Source organism: Aethalodelphis obliquidens, unplaced genomic scaffold (genome assembly GCF_003676395.1).
Source record: "Aethalodelphis obliquidens isolate GAN/ISIS:26980383/991018 unplaced genomic scaffold, ASM367639v1 scaffold2, whole genome shotgun sequence".
Classification (NCBI taxonomy): Eukaryota; Metazoa; Chordata; class Mammalia; order Artiodactyla; family Delphinidae; genus Aethalodelphis; species Aethalodelphis obliquidens.
In genome coordinates, this window is record NW_020837946.1 from 69,323,967 (window position 1) to 69,345,080 (window position 21,114).

Genomic DNA, 21,114 nt, shown 5'->3' on the forward strand with positions numbered 1-21,114 from the left:
TAGCTTAAAAAGCCTGCTCTCCCTCACTCTCTTTTAACATACACATTTTGCTCCGTGCTCAGTTCAAACAGCGCCTACTGTGTAAAACTGGGACAGTCATTTGATAACCACAAAACCTGGCATATATTTTGGGGGTTAGATTCTTATGAGGTTGGGGTGTATCCTTCCACTGTTCAAAGAAAAGACGTGATACATTAAGCCCTTTTTGAAAGTTAATTTATGTCTCCATAATATATGTTTGCCTGGCAGTGACTTCCCACTTGTTTCACGTGGTGGGATGAGTTGATAAATTTTTGCCTCAGGTCATCAACTCATCCTACATAAATGTCAGACATGCAGATAAGAGATTCCAGTGAAATTCCAGTGAAAAAGTGTTTGCAAATAATACATTTGACTTTTGACTTCATATGTTATGCTAAAAATATATATGGAATACTGAAATAGATTTTTTTCTAGTGCCTTATTGATATATATTAGGAAAAATTGCTTTCTAAAAACTCATTTATTTTAATAGTTTATCTTACTGCAGTGTAGGAGAAATTTAACAGTTGATAACACTTAATTAAAGTGGGCTTTACAGGATAAACATTCCCTCCTATGCATGATGTGTTTCTAAGTGTCCTTTGAGTCAAATTTGAAAACGGACTTGGATATTTTAACTGTACATATCCTTAAAGCACTGTGCAGTGAAGCCAAATTCACAGTGAGTTGTCTCAGCACCTGCAAAGGACGATCAGAGACTCCCGCAGGACAGATCTACATGCCCTGGAAAAGCTCTGGGAGGAAATGAGAAACCCTCTTTGATCACATTTCAGTTTATAAACTGATTGAAGAATTAAAACATCCTGTGTTGTTCCATGTATGCTAATGAGAACTCACTTGGGTTTAAAAAAAAAAAAAAAAAAGACAACTGACTTCCTAATTCTGACCTTTCTTCTTGTCTCTCCAGTGGTATACAGATGAAGACCATGGGATCGCCAGCAGCACAGCACACCAACACATCTACACCCACATGAGCCACTTCCTAAAGCAATGCTTCTCGCTACCTTAGCACCTTGGAACAGCATGCCATCTAAAGCTTCTGAAAAGCCACTTTTGCTCTCATTATCTCAAAACTGCACCATCAAGATGACGATGTTAAAAAAGTACCCTCAAATCAAGAAATGTAAGGTTACCTTTGTTCCCAAATTTCATATCTATAACCCGAGGTAGGGACTTCTGTCTTTGCAACCTTACGGAAGTTTGAATTATTCAGTCTGGTTTTGTTTATTATTTAAAATCACTTCCATCTCAGTTAGTGAAACAACAAATAAGAATTGTTTTTATGGGAGCTTTGCAGAGGTTCCCTGGGCAGCCTTTTTTTCTAACTGGACTAGACTTGTTCTCTTCTTGGAAGGAATGGCAGGATGTGGGCCGTGATATCACTGAGGCAGGGGTAAGAAAAGAGGGGGTAGGGAGAGAAGCTGGCAGGGCGAGGCTGTGAACCCCAGTCCAAGCCTGCTGACCCAACCAGGCTGCTATCAGCTCCTCGAAGAGCTGTTCACAGCCAGACTGGCACAGTTTTCTGAGAAAGACTATTCAAACAGTCTCAGGAAATCATATATGCAAAAGCACTGACTTCTGAATAAAACCACAGCAGTTGAATAGACTCCAAAGAAATGAGAGAGAAACTGCCAACAATGCAGGGCCCCCAGGTGCCAGTTATGGCTATAGGTGCTACAAAAACACAGCAAGGGTGATGGGAAAGCATTGTAAATGTGCTTTAAAAATACTGATGTTTCCTAGTGAGAGAGGCAGCTTGGAACGGAGATGTGAACACATCAGCTTGCCCTGTTAAGAGATGAAAATATTTGTATTGCAAATCCTAACTTGAAGGAGTCTTTGCATCAGTTTTTCTGATTTCATTTCTTTGAGCATCTAATTAAAAGAATATTTTAACTTCCTTGGACTTGTTTTTAAAAACTGAAAATTAGCTACAAATGTGTGTGACGTGATTCCCATTCTACATACGGTGGAATTTCTCCTGGTCAGTAGTAAATGTGCCTTCATTTTTTCAGAGGTAACGAGTTCTGTGTCTTGAATCAGACCTAAACTGCATTGGCATATGGACACGCTTACTCAGAAAGGCTCTTGTTTATTTTGCTTGTTATCCCAAACTGCCTCGTAAACATGGAGAGGGTTCAGTTTTTGTAAGAAATAGATACATAGAAATGTGTTAAATTAAGCAATTCATAGCGATTTTATCTAATACATATACAATTACTGTTATCATACATATATATAAGCTTTCGAAAAATCAACTCAAAATAGTTTGGGTTATTTATATAATACATACTATATCATTTTATTCCGGGGAACTACGATGAGGCTCATAATATCAGATAATCTCGACAGTATCATCTTGGTAGCCCAGATGGCTCAGTAGAAGTTAAAAAAAAAAAAAGTCAACAACTTAAGTGTTTAATTATTTTTGGTTGACATAACTATATTAATGAAACCATGCATTTAAGATGCTGAGATAACTGAGGACACATAATATTTTTGTTCAATTATTTGCAAAATGGCCTTATTTTTAAAAATTGATTTTAGGAACGCAAACATAGTTTCAAACATAGCTGGAAAAAGTTGTCCCAGACACAATGCGTTACAGCATAAAAATCTAAAAATGGAAGAATTGGAAAAAAATCTATCAATTCAACATGAGACTGGTGAGTCATGCACAGGAATGAACAGAAGATTGTGAAATTGTTTCAACTGTATTTTCAGCGCATGGCATTGAGTAATTGAGTCTCAAAATATCATTCATTCATTGGAGCCATAAGTCTTAATTAAGTCTCAAATAGCATTCATTCATTGGAACCATAAGCCAACCTTCAAACCCTATAGGGCTCTTGTCATAATTCTAATAATAGAGTGCAATCATTGTGAGTACCTGGACCAATCTTTGCGGAGTTCTATATCCAGAAAGAGTAATCATAGGTCATATGTTCACATCCTGGATTGAATTAGTAATCATAAAGGAAATTAAGTAAAAATTCTCCTTTTATCTTAATTGAAACCAGACACTGTGCAATATCAGGTATTGTTCAGATATTAATAAGACAATTTTACAACAGGAGATGTACAATATCAGATACTATACAGATATTAAGAGGATTATATAATATCTGATACTGTACAACTATTGTACAATGTCAAAACTGTATGAATTTATTGTTTCTTTAGTTTCAAAATGTTGTCTCTGGAGCCCAGAGGTAATTAAAAAATCCCAGCACGTATGTTTCACATAATGAGGGTTGCAAATGGTGATGATGTGACTGAAGTTAAAGTAAATTTCATCTGACCCTCATAGGACAAGTTTTACTCTCCAGTAAGAGTTTTAAATTAGTTTATTGAGGAAGGAAGTTAAATTGACAAATTTGAGATAGACTTAGTCTGAGGGTAGGTTTGAAACACACAGGAACTAGTCATACCAGTAAGATGTGCAGACTTGCCTGCCTTTGACTGTCTCAGCTTCACCAGGCACCTGGATGCTAAGATCCTTTCGTAAACAACCTGTTAGAGTGCACCGGTGCCCAGGAACACAGGCGCCAAAGGAAAGGAGAAATTGTCACATCCCTTCTATGGATACAGTGTTTCTTTTTAAAGTTTTGATCAAGATTTTTAGAAAATCACTTTATAAATTATTTTTGAACTTTTTAAAATTGGAAATCTTGCCAGAAATGATCACATATCTCCATGCTTTCTTAAATAACCGGCATAGACCATAATTCAATGCATCGTGATGACTCAAGGCCACCACCATGAAGATCAATGATCACATCAGGCTGTATGTCATTCTGAGTGTTTTCTATTCACAGGTGGTCACTGAGGCTAGTAGTTTCACCACTTGGCATTTGTTGCTTTTGCTCTAAGTTGATGTGAGAATTCCAATTTATAAAACTATTAGATTTGTACAATATTTAAGATTCAATAAGCTCTAAATGAAAAACAACACCAAAACAGAAGAAGGTTTTTTTCAGAGTAAAGTAAGAGAATTTTGTTCTTCCAACTTTGTGACAGCAGTGTCCGAGAACAGTATTACATACATCCGGAAAGATCTGGAGTGTGTATTCAGGATGTCTGAGGGACACGGATGGTTGAGAATGAGAGATGAATGTGGGTAATAAAGCATAATGTCACTACCATTAAGAAAAGCTCAGAGCATGGGATTAATAAGACCAATGTCATGCTCAGTAGAAATGTATCATCTCTCTGAATGTCACCTTTCTGTGACAATATTAACATTTAAACTCAAGGCTTTGAATTAATAAAAAGAAAGATAATTTTCTTACTGCCAAATTGAGAAGGGTGTCTTTTCTGGAATTGAACTCCAGCAAACTCAGTCAAAATTCTTATTCTAAATAATCTTTCATCTGAGCAGTCACCCCAAGTTTGTCAGTGTATTTAAAACACATGTATGGTGAAAAGTGTGACCCATCAAACAACGAAAACTCTCATTGTTCCAATTAGTTTCTCCTATCCAAAGTCATGATATTTGTGACTTGTGAACAAAAATACTATTTCATTGAGTAGGTTTGGTTTCTAGTGTTAATCACAGAAGGATGAGTGACAAAGAAAATGTAACATACTGAGAAGAAATATTACTCAACCCAATTCTGGTTGCATGAGCCAGAATGACTGCCTGGTCAAGGAGGAAGGCGGCCACATCTTGCCTCCTGCTGGACAGTAAGTGCACTCCAGCCGAGGCTAGGCGGACATGGGTTAGAATCTCAGCATTGACACTCACAGTGAGGAACGTTTTAAAGAACATTGCTTAGCCTCTTTGAACCCCAGTTACTTAATTCGAAAGAGATACCAAAACACCTACCTCCCATACCTGTTGCATTGCTGTGGAGGTTTATACACCATGCCTGGTTTGATGATTCCATGGGTTACACCAGTTCTCCCCTTAGGCGTCTTGCGTCCACGGGTTTTGGGCATATGAAGGTGCTCAGTAAGCTTTTGCTTTTGTTCCGATGTTGCCATGTCAGTGAGAATCCTTTCTGGATCCTTAATGATTCTTGATAAACTGAGAGGTCACATCTTCGATATATTTTACTTACGATTCTGTCTACAGCCTTTGCTGGCTGAATAAACAGCAAAGCACAGAAAGAACTAGGCTCCGGAGAGTTACAAAGAAGGGATAAAACACTATCCTTACCTTTAAGGAGCTTATAAACAAATGGAAGAAATCTATGACTCTACACACGCTTGAAGGTAAAAGTACCTAGCTCTAAAGCTAAGTCTATTGTACGGATGAGATAAGTGGGATGAAAAGGTGAGCAGGGGGAGGGTGGTTTCTGGACTTATATGAGCCAGCCATTGGCTGAATTTTGTATTACACTTAGATTTCTTTAATCATCTCAGGATTACTGCTGATACCATGTTTTTCTGAACATTTTTGAAAAATACAACCCAAAACATTATATAAAAGAATGCTCTATGTGAAAGGATTTATCATAAAGTTCTTGTGCCTGTAGTTACTTATTAAGTACCTACAGAATATGCTTGAGCCTGTTTTGTTTCAATCATAATAAAAGTTTATAGACCACTCAATGAGAGCTTGGTTTGAGTCTCTGAGAGTCATCCTGAGTACAGGATCCCTAAGGAAATAATTTCACTTTTCCCCCACTATGTTTTCTACCATGCTGCCAGACTAATGTTTCCCAAAATGCATGCCTCTCCATTACTCAAAACTCTTAATGGGTAAAGTTGAAATACCCTAACATAAAATTTAACATCATTTATAATGTCTCCAACTTGTATTCCTACCTTTTCATACAGGTCCCGACCACACTCCTAACACTCCACCATATTGGGCTGTCTGCTGGATTTCAAATATGTCATACATCACATACGTCAGGCTCCTGTTATACCACATATATTTACTTTCTATTTTATTTTTTCAATACTGACATGTTTGAGATCTTTGCAGTTCTTGGAGTAGGTTTCCTTCCCCATATCCATCCTAATTCATACGCTACCTCTTATATAACATTTTCTTCAAACTTAGCCCTGCTCAAAATTCCATCCTTGAGTTACTCACTTTCATGATACAATCAACTCAGTACACATCACATTATGTTACAGGTATGTGTCTACCCTGCCCTTAGAAGCGAGGCTCACAGTCCTATTTTCAAAGTTCCAGCACAAAAAGTAGTGGCCATTACACCAATAGAAACTGTAATGAAGTGACAGCTGTGTTCGTGAGCTACAGTTTTCTAAGGAAAACACCGAAAGAGCTCTCTAAAAGTATTACGAGTAAGCCTTGAATATTGGGCTTCTCCGAAGGGACTCATTACAAGCAGACTTTCAAAGTAGATAGTTAGAGAATCATCATGTTACCCAAATTACTCTCATAAAATGTTCAACTGGTTGTAATCTCATTTCATTGTATGAATATACAAGAGAGATATATTGGAAAATTTGGAGAGCAATATTGCAATTATAGTAAAATAGTCCCACACCTAGAAGCAAAGAGGCTAAATTTCAGTAGAAACAGAGGTAGATCAGTGTAGGTTAAAAAAATAATGAGCCACACTTTTAAAAGCCAAGAAAAATCCTAAAAGATTTAGGGGTTGTATTGAAATACAAGTTGCTAGTGAATCATCAGTGGAGAGTTTCTATAAGGCTAAACGACACCAAGGAGATACTCAAATTATATTTAGGAGAAACTTCCCAATATTGAAGGCTGTTAAGTGATAGCAATTACAAAGTAAACTCATGAGTCAAGAGGAGAATACTAACCAGTACATTACAGTTCTGAATGCAGTTACCTCCATAACATATTGCTAGATGGCTACAAAAGAATACTGGTCCCGTCTGATCTACTGTAACAAACAGGGAGGAGACAAATTTTAGAAAACCGAAGCCTAAGGAGTTCTAATAATGGGAAATCCTACTAAGGATCTTAGAAGCTTTTACTAGTCATGGGTACAATGTCATCTGTATCTAAGTCACTGTTCTCCGGGAAACTGAAGAGGTACGTCCTAATATAGCTCTCATCATAGTTTGTTCATAAAGTTCAAATTGTTTGAATACTCTTGAAACGTCTACATCACCAAGTTTGCTTAGCATCGGGGTGTGTCTAAATTTAAATATTACGTTCAATCAAAACGTTCTACATTGATAAGGAAAAAAAGACAAAACACTTTGCATCACAATTTAAAATTTGCAAGGAAATTAGTTAGGATAAATATTTATTTCCACATAACATTTCTTAGTTGTGAAAAACACAATATCCTAGTCACATTTACACATTACTTAAACTTTGCAATAAATTACATTCAAGATATTCAGTAATTTTGACCAGGAATCTGAAATTAGGAGGAAATATATAACACTACATTTTTCTTATATTTTATATGATTTCAAAATATTAAGATTAACATAGGGATAGCATTAAAATTCACACAAGAACAAAATGCCTATAAAAATACTCAGAAATACAGAATTTCATTGGATATGAGTGCTTATTCAAACAGGTGATCATGTGAAGATTTTAATTCACTATGATCATATTAAACAGAACAATTATTAATATATTAAAACACTAGGAGGCTGCTTTTGGGACTGACTGGCATGTACAGCTAGTCTAAGTCATAAAACAATGGGAATGGTTACATGTAGTATCTGTATTATAAAATACACAAAGGCAATGCATTTGGCATGTAAAGTTTCTGTATTTTTCCTTGGCATTTATAAACACAGACTTCATTAACTACAAACTCTTCTTATATTTTTTACGCTTATGTTCCATAAATGAAATGGCTCCTTGAAAGATTGTGAGGGGGAATTTTACAGAAGGCATCAAAATGTTGAACCCAGTGGAGGCTTTGTTGTTTATTTCCTTCATAAGCTTAATCACAAGAGGATTTGTTTTGGTTTTTTTTTTCACTTTTCATGTACACTTATACTCAGAATATTAATTCATAGTTTGGAAAAGCCACAGGGCTCTGAATTATTGTAAAACTGGACACTGACGATTATAAGGCTGACGATCATTGGTAATTCTTAGGAAACAAGAGCACTATGAGATTTCATCTTTATTAATTCACATTCACTTGAAGTGAAATAAAATACTGTATTTTTAGTAATGCTCAAAAATTCTTAACTTTCCTTCCTCTTGTATAAACTTAGTAAAGATGGATTATTTCATATAGACTGAAATATCTACAGAAGCTTCTCAAACAGAATCTGAAATTTTCATTTAAAAGATTATTTTTCTACAGCATGCATTTAATTAAAATGTGGAAAAGAGCTCTGCAGAAGAAAAAATGACAATTGGAGACCTATCAGTCTAACATTAGAACATGATTCAGAAGCAGCATTAAGCAGTTCATGACCTTTAGCAGTGGAATAACTGTACAGGAGTGGAATTTCATGTACAATAACTCACCATGTGGCATTCCACAAGTATGTATATGATAGGTTTATTTGGAAAACACTTGTTGTCAATGGGAGGTAAATTTAACAGCATATTTCTGGTAAAGGTTTATATTGAAAATCTCACAAAACCTACGAAGTTTTTCTAAAGCATTTCATACAAGCCTAGTATTTGATCATGTAATCACAACCTGAATATTAAGCAAATACTACTTGACTCTTTGCATTAGTATCTGATTCGTTTAAACAAGTTGTGAATAGGTTTCCATATATATTTTTCAAAATGACTTTAAGTTTTAGTTACATACAAATTCTTAAGTATTAAATGTATCATATTAAATCAAGGAAATGCATAAATACAATTATTAAAAATGCTTTCAAACTAACTTTTCGATTTGGGTCTTTTGAAATAAGTCACTAATGCTAAGCTATAAAAAATAAAAAGAAGTAAGACTACCTTTCAAAATTCTTCTAAATGAAATTATCAGGTATCTTCAGGTCTCTAAGTAGGAAAATACAAACTAGGTAATATGACTTATCTCTTTAAGAAAGCTATTGCTCTCGTAAAACTGACAATGAGAATCTAGTGTTTACAAATGTCTAAAATACAGCAAGGAACAGAGATTCTTGCATTAGCTATTGTATATGCTCACAAGGGTGTCTCACCGTTCAGAAGTTCAAACACAGAAATGAAACGAGTATTGCACTACTTACAGTATGAAGGTGGATTTGGGATGAAAGACAGAATTTATAATACATGATCAAAGCAGTTTTCTGAATAATTGTGGCACTCCTCTCATATATATGTAAAAAATAAATTGAAGATCAAGTCATAGACAAGTCTCCCTGTCAACACCTTTCCCTGAGTCAGCTTTCTTCTCATTTCGGCTTTCAATGCTACAGGGGAAAAAGGAGAAATGCATTATTTCAATCCAGCATGGCTACTGGGAGGTCTGCTGGTTCAGACACAAAACCCATCAACCCCAAAGCACCACAAGGGCCCTTAGGCATTGCTCTTTCATGCTGCAAAGCATAGATAGATAGCAGCAATTAAAATCCTCTGCACTCAGTGAGACAGAAACCAAGAACTGCAGAAAAAGGGAAATTCAAGAAACAGAAACTAAAAAACAAAAACCAGACATTTTAAAAACTGTACCCAAAGCATGCAAGATTAATACCATGGTCCTCATTTGTGCAAATGAATCACTGATGATTGTTGAAAATGCCATTCATGCCCCTGTCTTAAGATAGCACTGACACTATGAATGACATAAACAAGATGGATGTCGCAGTAGGTATTTCCGGGCCCGGCTGCAAGTGGCGCATCCTTTGCGCACAGACTGGATTCTGATCTTTGGTGAGAACTGCGTTGTCGTCCAGAGGACAGACACGCCTCTGCTGGTCGGGAGGACCCGGTCACCCCGCACACTGCCCTCCAAACACCTGTGCCGTCTCTTCACAGACAAACCCTCCTCCTGTCCATCAGAGGAAGCATGTTTCACCCCACTCCTTCCAGAATAAACTCATTCCCAAGTGGCTTCTGTTTTAACTGTTCTCCAATTAACTTTATCAATGGGCAAACTGGTAATGTGACTCTATCATTTTTTTAAAAAAATTTTTCCGATGTTCACTTTTCCTACTCTCAAGTTGACAATTTTCACGCGAAATTCAAATAATGCGCTGACACGCGTGAAGCTCACACCAAGAGTACATGCATGCTCCCGAGGGGCAGCTCTGCTCCCTCCCGGCCACGTCTGGCGGGTCAAGACGAACGCTGAGGCCCCTCCCGGGCCCCTGCTGCTGCCGACTCGAGGGCGACCCACACCCGGTCGCTGGGGCCCTGAGCTGCAAGAACCCACACATTTTTACTGTTAACTTTGGCTCTTAATATAACTATGAAATAGTTGATGGTGGGGAAACCCTTGGTTTTATGTAACTCTTCTCCAAATAGGAAAGGGACAGTTAAAGCCCCCTTTTTCCTACAGGACCTCCTGTGCAGCTTTCGTAGTGGTCAATAACTTAGACACATTCTAAGAGTGTGTTTTTTAAATTGTTTTTCCTCCGATTCAAGCTAGAAACAGCCCTTCTCAGTTGTCACCACCACCCGGCGCCATCAGGTAAGAAGCGCCGCAGCTTCTGCCATCTCTGGCGCGCCGCCAGCACTGAGAGCTGGTGTGAGCGGGTGTCGACGGCACCCGGGTTTGTGCCTGCCACACTTCTCAGCACACAGTACTTACAGGTCAGAGCAAAGCGACTTTTCCTCTTTTCTGTTCTCCTTCCATGAGAAGAGATGACAGTGTGCACATGATGTGTTGAGAGGCTTAACTGTATTTTTAACTCCTCTAGCTGCATGACTCACTTTCTTCTACTTTAAGTTCCTTTCAGATGACAAGTGTCTGCTACGCTACTTTCCAAATTTTTTCCCTGGGTGCTACCTGGCTCCCCGTGTCTTCTGCCAAACAAAGCCAATGAGAAAAGGCAGCGGCGGCAGGTGGAGGAAGCCCTGGGCTTGGAGTCGGAAGATGACATTCAGCTTCAGGAAGCTAAGAAGGAGCTGTGTGACCCTGGACTAGTTGTTTAATTTCTCTGGGGCTTGGTTTCCTCATCTGTACATTAGTTTTGGACTAAATGGCCTCTAAATTTTCTTGTAGCTTGAATGTCAGATTTCTGAGGCTGGTAGTCTCAATTCCAATGAGCTCTAACTTTTGAAAGATAGAAAAGCACATTCTATCTGTAGGAGACTGTGGGGACGGAGACATACTGGTCTCTACACATGCACAGTTCCTGTGTGCACAGTGCTCCATAACCTTTCCATGAGTGAGCAAATTCCCAGTGACACTATTAGCCACCAGGCAGAGAAAAAAAAAAGCGATTCAGGAAGTCAGTATCATTCACAGACATGCTTCCTCCTGATGTCCTACTTTGGTCATACTGGTTGTTTAGTTCCAAAACAATAACCAATTAAATGATTGGGCTTTTTTCCCCCCCTCTTTAAAACCAGTGGTTCTGGTATCAGGTCAGATTGCAGCAGTGAAGCAGAAATTTTATAACCAGCTCAAGACGTCTATGAAAAAAATTACTGACTTGAATCTTCTCAGTGCATGGCTATTACTCTCTTTATTCCCTGTTACATTCATTTTCAGGATGCCAATCAATTCTAAACTTCCATTGTAATCAATATATTATATCAATATATATTTCTTAAATGTATATCATATCTATTACATGCTACTACAATAAACAAATATTGCATATCTATGATACACCAGGTACTTTGTAAGGACCAAGGGACACAAGATGGATGAGACAAAACATAAGGAAGTAATATTTCAAGAGAGGGCAAAATGTGACCCACTACCTTCATGCTGCCAGGCACTCTATGAAACTGTTATTTGTCAATGACACCATAGTAGTTGATATACACAACATTTACCAAGCGGTCATGAGAGGGCTGAGGCCTAGGAAATTAGAGCAAAGAAGCATCCAGCATGGGATGGGGTGGGGGTGTGGGGACAGGAGAGCAGGGGCAGTGTCCCTAGACCCTAGCCTCTGCCACCAAGGCAAAGCCAAGTGCTGCCAGGTACCTGCCCAAGAAATGCTGGTCTTGGGTGTCAGCGTATCACAGCAGTTGCTCACCTATTCTGATGCGATGTGGTTTTTAATGTGACCTATTTCTGTCAATTCATTTAAATAAGCTGTGGAGGAGCTTGTCCCATGCATGTATAGTGCTGTTGAACTAGGATCAAATTAGACATCCTGCAGATGTGGTAAAGCCTGCAGTCAGTTCTTAGATCCTTCTTTCAGTTAAGCTGGGTAAATTTTTTATTTTTTATTTTTTTCTTTGCGGTACGCAGGCCTCTCACTGCTGTGGCCTCTCCCGTTGTGGAGCACAGGCTCCGGACACACAGGCTCAGAGGCCATGGCTCACGGGCCCAGACACTCCGTGGCATGTGGGATCCTCCCGGACCTGGGCACGAACCCATGTCCCCTGCATCGGCAGGCGGACCCCCAACCACTGCGCCACCAGGGAAGCCCTAAGCTGGGTAAATTTTTTTGGACAACATAAAGCGAATGAAATAATGGAGAAAATATAACTGTTATTCCAAATTCCACTCAGAAAAGGTATCTAGGCTTCTCTGATAGGCATTAGGGCCTATAGTGGGGGATAGGATGAAAACACCTAGGGGTGGGGTGTCAGAGACTGCTGGGAAACCAGCTGAGGTCTCGAGAGAGAGACCCTGAGAACCTGGTCTTTAGGGCGTTTTTTGCCAATGGACACGCTAGCAGGTATAGCATTTTTACAGTTCCTGGTCATCACACTTCAATGCCTTCAACAGATACCAAGAGAAAGCGGTGGCTTGGGGAGAGTATTGCTGTTGTTAGTATTGGTGGTTTTAGGATTTCTGGAAGCCACATTCTTTCTGCCAGTTTCCTCTGTCATGAAGAAGAAAGACTAACCGAGAGATATTTTTCACGTGGAAAGCTACAGATTTTATCACACTTAAAAGTAAAGAAAACTGGGTAAACTTTCATTCCACAATAGTTTTGAATCTCATGTTAGTGGGAACATAGGTTCAAAGAATAAGAAAAAGGTGGTTATATGAAAATATAAAGGGTGATCTATTTAAAATTGCATCTGCTTTTAGGCACACTACATTGTTCACTAGAATTAGTCTACTGTGAGAAGTAATCTGACACATATTTTAAACAATTGAGTTTTTCTGGTGAAAAGCATCACTTGACTTATTTACTTTAAGGAGTACCTAAAATATCATGACATAAAACTGTTGCTTGAACCAAAGAAAAATAGAGAAAGAGTTTTCACTATGGATCTGTAGAGTACAGGAAGAAAAGCAATCTCTAAGTCTGATTGTCTCAAATTCTACACATATTCCCATGGCTGGCATTTTAATTTGAGCTCGTAAACCTAGAGTTCACATTTTTAAAAATCAGAGAAATGCCATATTTTTAATGAGAAAGGGTCCACAAGCATATATTTCAATAGGTTTGAGAAACTGCCCTTCTCATGACTGATTTTCTTCCAAGACGTCTAGCAAATCAGAGCTACTGTGAGGATGACTCTATCAGACTGTGGCAGGGATCTTTGGGAAAAGAAGATAAAGCACGTTTTAGAATAAAATATTACTTCTGCTTGAGCCAAGCAAAGAAATACATGAAGATTTTAAAGCCTTGTTAAAAGACAGAAAATATCAACCAAAAGTCTTTGAGAGAGCCTGTTGAGTAACTTACATTAACCTCCTTTTGGAGCAAGTGGTGGAGGTATTCGAAGGAGAGAAAGAGAGGGAGAGGGGGAGAAGAGGGAGAAGGAGAGAAAGAGAGAGAGAACATGAAGTAATCCCCCAGCTTTATGGGGTGAAGACTCCTAGACTCTCTGCACATCCACTGCTGGTGTTGTTTATGCTGTTTAAGATAGATATGACACGGAAGCAGCATGCCATTTTGGGGTGACAAAATCCATCAATAAGAGATATCCTTGTCTAATATCGCCTCTTTTCCTAACCCATGTTTCCAGATAGTTCTCATGAAGATAAAGCTTGCAGTTTTGGAAGCATGCTGGTGCGTAAATGGAAGTTCCCAGCTTTGCAATTTCTTAATTCAAGGGATAAATTTTCTTTATCAAATATAGAAATTTGATGTTATTATTAAATACAGTTCTAAGAGGTTTGTTGATTTATATATGATGCATTTGTATAAGTCATGTGGGGAAAAATGTTTACTCAAGTTTCAAACCCTCTTAAAGAGCTGAGTGGTTATAGGAACACTGTAAACACTCAATGTGACACTGGATCTAAACCCAAGACTCTCCACGCCTTTTGCCTCCCCAAAACTCACACAAAGAACATAGGCTGACCAGGTTTCTAGAAGACACCATTTAACAAAAGGAAATGCAACCAAGGAATAGGTTTGAGGGAAAGGGTCTTACCTTTGGGGAATCAGCTTCTAGAGTGATTAGGAAGGGGAGCTTATGACAAAAATGTAATATAAAAATTAAGTAGAAAAAGTTAATTTAAGGTCATGAAAATAAAGGAAATTAATAATTAAACACCGTCCCAAATCCCTCAATCACTCTTTAAAAAGAAGAAATATCGGCATAATACAGAGATTTTCTTCAGATCAACATCTAAGAAGACTGGATGGTTTGAACTCTTATTTATAAATTCTGGAAAATGCAGTTGGAAATCCTGCGATGACTCTTGATATTTAAGGACACACTCTTCCCACCTCATGCATTTAAAACTATCATCCACAACTGCAGGAGTTGTTTGTAATGTTTGCATACAGAGAAGAAAAAGTGGATAAAACTTTCTGGAACTGAAAGTTTTGGGGTAAAAAGGTTAGGGAAGGTTTTTCAGGGGGTTGGAATAAAGGACTGGAAATAATCTAAATACAAAATTACCATTGCATGTGCCATATGGGTTTTACAAAGGACAACAGGAGAATGAAAAACGTGGTCAGACATCTAAGGGGGTCCTGAGAAGTGGGTGATGAGGGAATACACTAAAATCCTACTGCAAAAGGGTATGCTAAAATGAATGTCCAAAAATGTCCTGCATTGGGACTCATTTATAGCACCATTTCTCCCCACTGTCATAGTTTTGGAGTGAGCTTTTAATTTGAAAGGGAGATGTTGAAAACATACCAACAAATGTGATAATTGCGATTTCTATCCACTTTTTAAAAGAATTTTCTGAAAGATTTTAGTTCTAAGTTCAATGGAAACCAATGCTATTCTTTTAACGGATTCATGTCATTAAATGACTGGGATCATTATAAATTCACATTATTTTAGAATTCAAACCTTTTAGAAGGAAAGCTTGACTCCTTATCTTTTGAGTTATCGGCAGTAATCAGAAGGTTCCTCCACAAGGCAGTCTTTGACATTTCATCAGAAATATTGATCACAGATGGATCATCTCTAGATAGGAGTTTACCCAAAATGAAACAATAAACATTAAATAAGAAACTGCAGTTATCTAGCGATAGACACTAAATATAGGACAGTCTTATGCCTCTGTACAGTATTTTTGATAATTAAAAATTAAGTATTAAATAGTTCTCTCCCAAAAAATTATGAAGAATAAAAATCTAAATGAAAGATTCTAGTTATATAGAAACTGGTTTGGGGTACAGTTTTCCTAATCCATTTCAAATGACAGAGTTTAGGTTCTGCATGTTCATTGCTGGGCCTCTTGCCTCTACATTCATAGCCCAGCAGAGCTCTTCACCCCTCTGCTCAGACTCGACAGTGGCTCCCACCCACTCAAAGTAAAAGCCCAGTGGATGGGCTGTAAGGCCCTGTCCCTACCCTTACCCTCTAACTTCACCTTCTGCTATTACACCCCTGGCTCCTTCCTCTCCAGCCACAATGCAATGGCCTCCTGACTGTCCTGGGACACTACAGGCTTTCTGCTCCCTCAGGGCCTTGTACTTGCTCTTCCCTCTGCCTATAACGTTCCTTTACGTGGTATAACCCTTTCCTTCCTTAGTTCAAATGTCACCTGCTCAGATAGGCCTTTGCTGACTGCTCCATTTAAAATTTCTGTTTCCATCGTCTCATAGCAACCTCATCCCTCTTTTTTGCTTTAAGATTTTGTTGCACTTTTCACCATTTGAAATACTGTATTACATGACTTGTTCATTTGTTTATTTCCTGTCTCCCCCCACCTCTACTCTACTTGAATATAAACTTCATGAGAACAAGGATTCTTGCCCATTGGTCCACTGCTGTTCCCCCACGACCTAGACAGAGCCTGGCACTTGGTATCCACTCAATAAATATTCATTGAATAAATGAAGGTAGCCTGTGTACTTGACAGAGGTTTTTCCAAGTGACTGGGGGAGCCTGTAATATCAGGGCCTGTACTATGCTGCATGCAGTTTTTACATATTAAAACTGCACCAATTATAGGTGCCATTTAGAACTCTCTAAAACATTCCCAGGGCTAGAAAGGCAACCAAATATCAACAGAGATAAAACACAGGCCGAGTCAAAGAAAGTTTCATTGGGTGAGAAATCAGCGCTCTTCTTACCACACGTAAAAAAAGATTCTCTGCTGTGGAAAAAGTCATGTTCTACAGAAATTCTAAGCTGACCTCACATGCCGCTCATTGTGGACATTCACAAGAGGGCAACAAATTCAATTTTTAAGAGGAACACTGAGAGTCTGAAGCAAAACAGGTCTCACAGGCTCTTTCCTTGCCCAATCTGGACATGTGTTCTTTAATACCTCTAATTCATCCAGCCCTTGGTAACTCAAAGCATGAAATCAACTAGTTTCCAAAAGAGCGTCATGTAGAATATAAGTTTTTCATGATATTATGTGAAAAAGACTCTTGTGAGCAAAAGAGTTTAGAAAATGCTGGATACAACAAAGTTAAACTTTTTTTTTTTAATGCCAGTACTAGAGTCTTTAACGTGCCAACGTGCATTATGAATCTAAATTAAAATGTGGTATGGAACATTTTTCAGACTAATTAAACCACAAAATCCTTTTAAGAGGGGTACCACAAGAGACTAGGTAGATTTCTATAGAATACAGTTGGGAATATGCTGATTCAACTAAACAATCAACAGGATTTTAAAATTTAAATATTGTAAAAAAAAAACAACAAGAAAGAGAGAGAGAAAGAAAGGAAAAATGCCTTCTAGACTTGTGCTCACTCTTAAGTGGTAGATGATAATTATATTTTTTAAATCTAGGGAATATGGTCTTACAGTCAGACCCTGAAGATCCACTCCTATTTTTTAACTCTATGAAAAATCTCCTCAGACAAACGTCTTCTATGCTTTTTTACTGGTATGGCCCTATATTATCCTTAAGCACTTTGAGATCATATACATAATTTTTTGCCCAATACTTTCAAAAGTTTTATTATAACTTAGAGGAGTCTGCTTTTTTTCTCTTTTTTCTCTGTCTTTGTGCATAAAGAAGATTAGCACAATCTTCTTTATGGAGAGTGACATAAATATTTCCTAAAACGGCTGGTATCCCTGAATCCTTCAATTCAGGAAATGGCTTATCTCTTTGGAAGTGTCTTTTTGAAGGGGTCAACGCTGTTTTTCCCCCGAGTTCATTTACATGTGATGAATTCAATAAATACCTAGCTCATTTATCCCAGAATTAAATCTTGACCTGTCTTCAGGTACTACTTTCACAGAATATGAAAGAGAGCTTTCGTATTCATTATAAAATAGGAGAAGACTTCAGACAACAGCTCCCTGCCTCGCTTCATTTTAAGCAACTTGGCTATAGTCAGCATCTAGTGGCAGAACTTAGTACCGGGACAGGGTAATCTAACACCTAGTTTCAGTTCTTTCTACTCTAACATAACGTCAACAAGCCTCTATAGTAACCCACACATACGAAATTCTTCAGTAGAGTGTATAACAACACATTCCAGTACTCATATTGGTGTGTTCTTACATTTATATCTTACCTATAGTGCCCCTCCAATGGGAGTTGTACTGTGCCCTCATCTTCCATAGCCAGCATACTTTGTTCTTCCTGGCAAGACAAGTGTAAAATATACAAAGTGAACCTGATGAGTCTCCACTTTACATTAAAGAAGAAACAGAGATTAATGGTTCACTATCTCATTAACCTCAGAACCTTCCACTTTGTTTGCATGTATTAATGCTAGCACAGGTCTTTTCAATAAAGCATCAGCTACCGAGAACATAAGTAATTAATGAGTCTTACACCACAAAGTAATTTAAATGCTAACAATAACCTCCCTCATGTCACTCAATGTAAAACATGGTTATTTTCCAAGAAGATTTTTTTTTTAAATAATCTAAATTTTACAAGGACAAACATATGGGTAATGTAATCGTTTTCATTGTTGAAATTACATTCCCAGAATGCTCTGTTAGAAAGGAATGAGAGATGTATTTAAGGCAGTGGTTTTCAAACTTTAGTTTATATCAGAATCACCTGGAGGGGTTATTAAAAATACAGATTACTGGGCCGCACCTCCAGAGTCTGATTCTGTCAGTTTGGAGCAGGGCCCAAGTAACACATCTAACAAGTTTCCAGGTGATGCTGATTATGCTGGTCCGAAGACAATACTTTGAGACTTGGAAATAGACAGTAGAAGGTATCTTTCTCTATGGACCAAAACACAGGAGTGCTTTCCACTTAGACTCATCGTAAGCTTTTGTTTTAGGCCTCAGATTTCTTCTTACAATGACAATATTCCCCCCTTCCCCAAAGGATGGTAATGCTTCATACATTCATTTCTTCATATATAATGTTTTAAGAGTATATCTTTGGGATGAAGATAATCTTATGTAGCACTGAAATGTCCTGGTTTCGTTTTCAATAATGTTATAGTTAACCTTTTTCCATGTACCAAAAAATAAACATAGTTATCTCCAGATTATAGCTCCTATTTAATGCATTTATTTTCAAGTGGGTCAATTAGGAATGTTCAAGTTTAGAGAACTATTTGGGGCCATTTAAAAATGTTAGAATTATTGGCTCTAGTTCCAGAACTGGAATTTTAAGTTGTGTAGAGATGAAGAGCTAGGTGACTTTCCTGACCAAATGGGAACTGAAGACAGAAAACAGGGAAGGCCCTGGAGCCTCATTGCTTTCCCTCTTTCAGTAGCTTAGCAGTAGCTTGGCTGGTCTAAAGCAGGTTCCAGAAACACATGACCTTTGGCTGATGTCATTATTCCTGGCATGCAAGACTGTTCCTAGGGTCCTCAACTTGCATGCTGCCTAGTCTAAAGAACCATTGCCATATTTCTTGTTACTTAAAGAAACAGTGTTTTCTACAGTCTCTTCAGCTAACCTATGAATATATTACGTAATGTGTGGGCAGGTCTCGTTTTTACTCTTGAAGTGCTCTCCCTACACATCCAACCTGTGACTAAGGCAGGCTCCCCTCTGCTGGGACCTTAGCCATGCTGCATACAGAAAATCTATGCTCAGCCTATGCTGTGAATAATGGAGAGGCCAGGGGACTGTATGAGATCTGCCACTTCTCTGCTTATAAACTACAACCCCCCGCCCAAACACAGTGTTATATTTATACTCCAGTGCTATGGGCATGTGTCTGTTACCCCTTTGCATTACAGGAATTCATTCTATTCTCTTTCCCTATTACTTTTCAAGGAAAATTTTTCTTTTAAGACCTCTCAGATGTACATTATTTCTTATGTATTATGCCTATTCCCCATGTTATTTGGAGATACCATTAGTACTAATTCATGGTGAGTAGACAGTATCATTAGTTTGAAATTAAGCATTAGAGCAGAGCCTAAAATGATGCATGCCTTGCAAATGGGTTAGTCTCTATATATGGAAATAATACATGTGCCATATTAATTTATATGCACATCATTGAGGCCATGGGCAGAACATATGTATCCTTTCAGGAAGAAAAGGTTATCTTAATGCACATGGAGGAACATAAAGAGAAAATATTCAGCAACCCCAAACACTATTTAAGTAAAACCAAATACAAACAAAATGTAATTCTTTCCTTGGTTGTCCACTGAAAGGTAAGCTTGGTATGTAGTATCTTTTCTGACCAACTTGGAATAAAATGTCAAGAAGTCAGGTAGAAAAGGTTTAATAAAGAGTAAAATTCTAAAAAAGCCATCAGTGCTTAGGTTACCTGGCAGCAGAAAACTAAGGCTCGAGATTCAATCTAACAGCAAAAAATTGGACCAAAGCTTTGGGAACAATTTTGGTTTTTTCCTCAGATGATTTTCCACTTTTCTCTCAAATTGCTTTCAATAATTATTTTGCACTCTGTGGCTTGTTAGCATGTGTGGGCTTTATACTAGTCATAATTCTATCCAAACAAAAACTCATCACCTCTAAAGATAGCATTTCCAAGCCATGCTTATCTGAAGAGAAGGGTGGCAGAGCAGCCGCTGCCTTCAGTGCCAGAAGGAAGCTGGGTGGGCCCCAGAGCTCGGGGATAGAGGGCCGGCTGCATCCTAGGCAGCACTGTGAGGAAGCCAAAAATTGAGACTTTCTGGGGAGGAGCAGTCAAACCAGGCACCAGCCGTCATGACAATCACAACCTAGTTTATCTCAATCATACAGGAAAAGAGAGAGAAAGCAAAAAAGCTTACTGGGTATCCTTCACTTTATAAGTCTGAAGTATCCTAAAATGAGTTCCATTCAGCATTTCATTTACACAGTGTCCATCAAAAAATATGCTGAGCTCTACAACATGGAGATTTTACAAAGGATGATGATCAAAATTTTCCCAAGAGCACCTGAGGGGTTTTGCCAATTTGACTAGAGGAATGTCCATATTCTGATTTGAACACCATCTTTTAACTGAGAGGGCCAAAGCATTGTTCGGATACTACATAAGTGAAGGACAGTTAATGCTATATCCAGTAAAAGGCAGAAAAATAGAGGCTTAAAAACAAATCTATTCAATAGCACTCAAATATTTACTGAGCATGTATTATGTGCTAGGCACACAGTGAATAAAAAGAATAATCCAGGAGCTATTCATGAATCCATTCAGCAAATACGTATTAAGCATGATCTTCAAGACAGGTAATCTGCTAGGTACTGGGTATACAACAATGAAAAGAAAGCCATAAACTCTACTCGCAGAGGATGAGAAGGATAGGACCAGAGGCAGTGGTATCTGGGCCAGTCTTATCTGATCAGTTTGGTAATAGAAAGGAAG

The 21,114-nt window shown here is 38.1% G+C and overlaps 2 protein-coding genes across 21 annotated transcripts in view; one reads left to right on the top strand and one right to left on the bottom strand.

The window, feature by feature from the left end:
- The window catches only part of DPP4 (dipeptidyl peptidase 4), a 77,191-nt gene extending 75,133 nt beyond the window's left edge, over window positions 1–2,058 (top strand). For all 6 annotated transcript variants that reach the window (XM_027129857.1, XM_027129826.1, XM_027129868.1 and 3 more), the window contains one exon: window positions 950–2,058. In XM_027129857.1, the coding sequence (XP_026985658.1) occupies window positions 950–1,051 (102 nt within the window). In that variant the 3' untranslated portion in view covers window positions 1,052–2,058. The remainder of the gene's footprint in view (window positions 1–949) is intronic.
- Window positions 2,059–7,199: 5,141 nt separating this feature from the next.
- Window positions 7,200–21,114, bottom strand: part of SLC4A10 (solute carrier family 4 member 10) — a 309,415-nt gene continuing 295,500 nt past the window's right edge. For 7 of the 15 annotated variants that reach the window (XM_027129959.1, XM_027129950.1, XM_027129900.1 and 4 more), the window contains 4 exons: window positions 17,887–17,954; window positions 15,248–15,364; window positions 14,372–14,410; window positions 7,213–9,324 (listed from right to left, as the gene is read on the bottom strand). In XM_027129959.1, coding sequence (XP_026985760.1) covers window positions 14,398–14,410; window positions 15,248–15,364; window positions 17,887–17,954 — 198 coding nt within the window. In that variant the 3' untranslated portion in view covers window positions 7,213–9,324; window positions 14,372–14,397. Of the gene's footprint in view, window positions 9,325–14,371; window positions 14,411–15,247; window positions 15,365–17,886; window positions 17,955–21,114 lie in introns of all 15 variants that reach the window. The other 8 variants (XM_027129928.1, XM_027129942.1, XM_027129891.1 and 5 more) reach the window with 3 other exon arrangements.